This window comes from Hippoglossus stenolepis, chromosome 3, assembly GCF_022539355.2.
Source record: "Hippoglossus stenolepis isolate QCI-W04-F060 chromosome 3, HSTE1.2, whole genome shotgun sequence".
Classification (NCBI taxonomy): Eukaryota; Metazoa; Chordata; class Actinopteri; order Pleuronectiformes; family Pleuronectidae; genus Hippoglossus; species Hippoglossus stenolepis.
The window spans coordinates 1,258,793-1,261,292 of record NC_061485.1 but is presented as its reverse complement, the minus strand read 5'-3'; the positions used below and the strand labels follow the sequence as shown (position 1 = coordinate 1,261,292).

The following is a 2,500-nucleotide window of genomic DNA, read 5'->3' as shown; positions in this document are numbered from 1 at the left end:
GTGTCCACCATGTGTGCACGTGACTGTGTGCATCCATGCATACATGTGTGTACAGTATATGTCGGAGCGTGTGCATTTGTATTCCTGCACACAGCAGAATCAGTGCATGTGTGTTTGAACACATTTGTATCAAACAGGACATTTTCTGATTGTATCTAGGTTGTTTGTGTTTCCTCTTTCAAATCCATGTCGACATATAACAGTGTCAGTGGTTTTGTGTGTGTGTGTGTGTGTGTGTGTGTGGGAGTGTGTTTGTACGTGTGTATTATGATGAATGTACACAATTATATTTAGTACACTTGTGCCTAATGTATAATCTTGTGTGTGTGTGTCTGTGTGAACAGTATGACAACATCCTTTGGAAACCTCCTCTCTTCCCCCTCGTTGTGTGTGTTTGTTTAGTCTCTGGGGAATTAGGATAAACTGTTTAGTTCAAAGAGCCGGACACAAAGTGCATTGTGGGGATTTGTCGCTCCTCGACGTGGTTGTTTGAACGGTGCAAACATCGGCATTAACCTGCTGCTGTTTATGGTTCATTGTGAGAATGAGCTGAATAATGGAGCCTGAATAAGAAACTCAGGAAGTACATTTATTTCTCAACCCAATGCTGCGTCAGTCGATTGTGTTTCCAGATGCGTCATCCTCCTCGTAGCCTGGTGTCGTGTGTGTGTGTGTGTGTGTGTGTGTGTGTGTGTGTGTGTGTGTGTGTGTGTGTGCATCACAGAGACATGAGCAAATGTCATTGGATTAGTGTCTGCACCCCCCTCCCCCCTCAGAGTCTCTTCTGAATGGAGAAATCTTATAATGCATCTGAGGCTTAGCTGCTTTAATGTCAAGCTGCAGCTTATTGAATAAAAACAAGTGGTCCCATCCCTCTGGGTGGAGACGGGTGGAGGAGCAGAGTCGCTGACACCAGCAGGCGATACTCTGCCGAGTCCCTGAAGCGAAGAAAGGCTGAGACATGCTGCTTTAGAGTTTCCTCACAGCCGGCGGGGGAGCACAGCGGAGGCATGAGGAGAAATCTGAGAGAATTCTATCTCCCAGAAATCCCCCCCGAGGAGTCAGCGAGGGCACCAGGGGTAAACTGCTCGAGCTTCTCAACCTTGGAGCCTGGAGGAGGAGGATATGCCGATGAGCAACACTGACGTCACCGTCTTTGGCCTTTGAAGCATTTCTGCAGATTGTTTTTTGTAAACAGCTGACGTGATCAGATCCTGGGACAGAAGGTTGATGCCCTGGCCACATTCATTCAGCAAGACAAACTGTTTCCTGTGTGTGAGCCTCTCGTCCACATGGCAACAGAACTTTAAGTCACTAACTGTTGTTGTAGACTTTATCTACTGAGTCTTTTTAAATAGAGACTGGAAAACATCGATCGTAGTGTCCACAAGACTTTAATCCTGCTCCTCAGGTGGGTGTTTCCCAGAGGAAGCTGTGTCTCCGGAGGTCTGCGTGACCCACGGAGGAGGTGGACTTCCAGGGTCCGCATGAGCTCGTCCCGTTGAAACGTTTGAATGCCCCTTTGTTCATTTGAACATGTGAACCGTTACATTAAAAAGTGCAGTACCTTTGCTTCCAAAGCAGAGAACACTGAGGCTCAGGAGGTAGAGGGGGTTGTCGGTTCGAACCCTGTTCTCCCCCATTCCATGTGCCAAAGTGCCGCTAACTCAAGCACATGCAGAGTTTAAGAGAGTCGCTGTTGTGTTTGTTTTCCAGTGAGAAGTTCATGGTGAGACTGAACAAGAACGGAGGCCCGAAGAATCCAGAGAAGGTGGAGAGGCTGTGTGCGCTCTTCACGGTAACACACACACGCACACACACGCACACACACACACACACACACACACACACACACACACACACACACACACACACACACACACACACACACACACACACTCTCAGCTGGTTGAAATACATGAGGAACTGAGGGGGACGAACATAAAAGTGAGGAGGCAGTGCCCCCTGTTGTTCTGGAGACGATTCAGCTTCAGTCTAAATTCACCAGAGTCCAGTGATGATGAACATAGTTTTATTCCGGTGCTCTGCAGCCGATCTCCAACAAACTCATTTCCTCTCAGTCAAACTTTGCCTGAAGTATTTAAAGGAGTGGATCTGCAGAGGGATCCTTCTTCGTCTGCTGGAACACGTGTCTTCATACTGACTGTGGATCGTCTTCTTCCTCTCTCCCTGTGGTGGAACTCATTTTGTCTAACAGAAGGAAACGTGAGCTCTTATTCAGGAACTGTGTGTTTTCTTCTTTCTCTCGGTTTCTGCAGGATCTGAGCAACAAAGACATGAAGAGAGATCTGTACATCGTGTCACAAGTCATCAGAACAGGTGAGGGACACGCTGCTGCTTCTATTAGTTCTTAGTGCTGCTGCATTATGTTGTGAGTCGTTATTTACAACGACAACACAACTTCCTGTTGCAGGTCGCATGTTGCTGAACGACAGTAAGAAAGGTCCGCCACACGTTCAATACCGGCGGCCGTACGGAT

The 2,500-nt window shown here is 47.6% G+C and overlaps 2 protein-coding genes across 2 annotated transcripts in view; one reads left to right on the top strand and one right to left on the bottom strand.

Annotated features, from left to right (window-relative positions):
• pcbp4 (poly(rC) binding protein 4) overlaps positions 1–2,500 on the bottom strand; it is a 336,110-nt gene that overhangs the window by 147,063 nt on the left and 186,547 nt on the right.
• Positions 1–2,500, top strand: part of dock3 (dedicator of cytokinesis 3) — a 120,159-nt gene that overhangs the window by 85,355 nt on the left and 32,304 nt on the right. Inside the window, 3 exon segments of the mRNA XM_047339172.1 lie at positions 1,717–1,798; positions 2,280–2,340; positions 2,435–2,500. The exon segment at positions 2,435–2,500 is cut by the window's right edge and continues 82 nt beyond it. Coding sequence (XP_047195128.1) covers positions 1,717–1,798; positions 2,280–2,340; positions 2,435–2,500 — 209 coding nt within the window.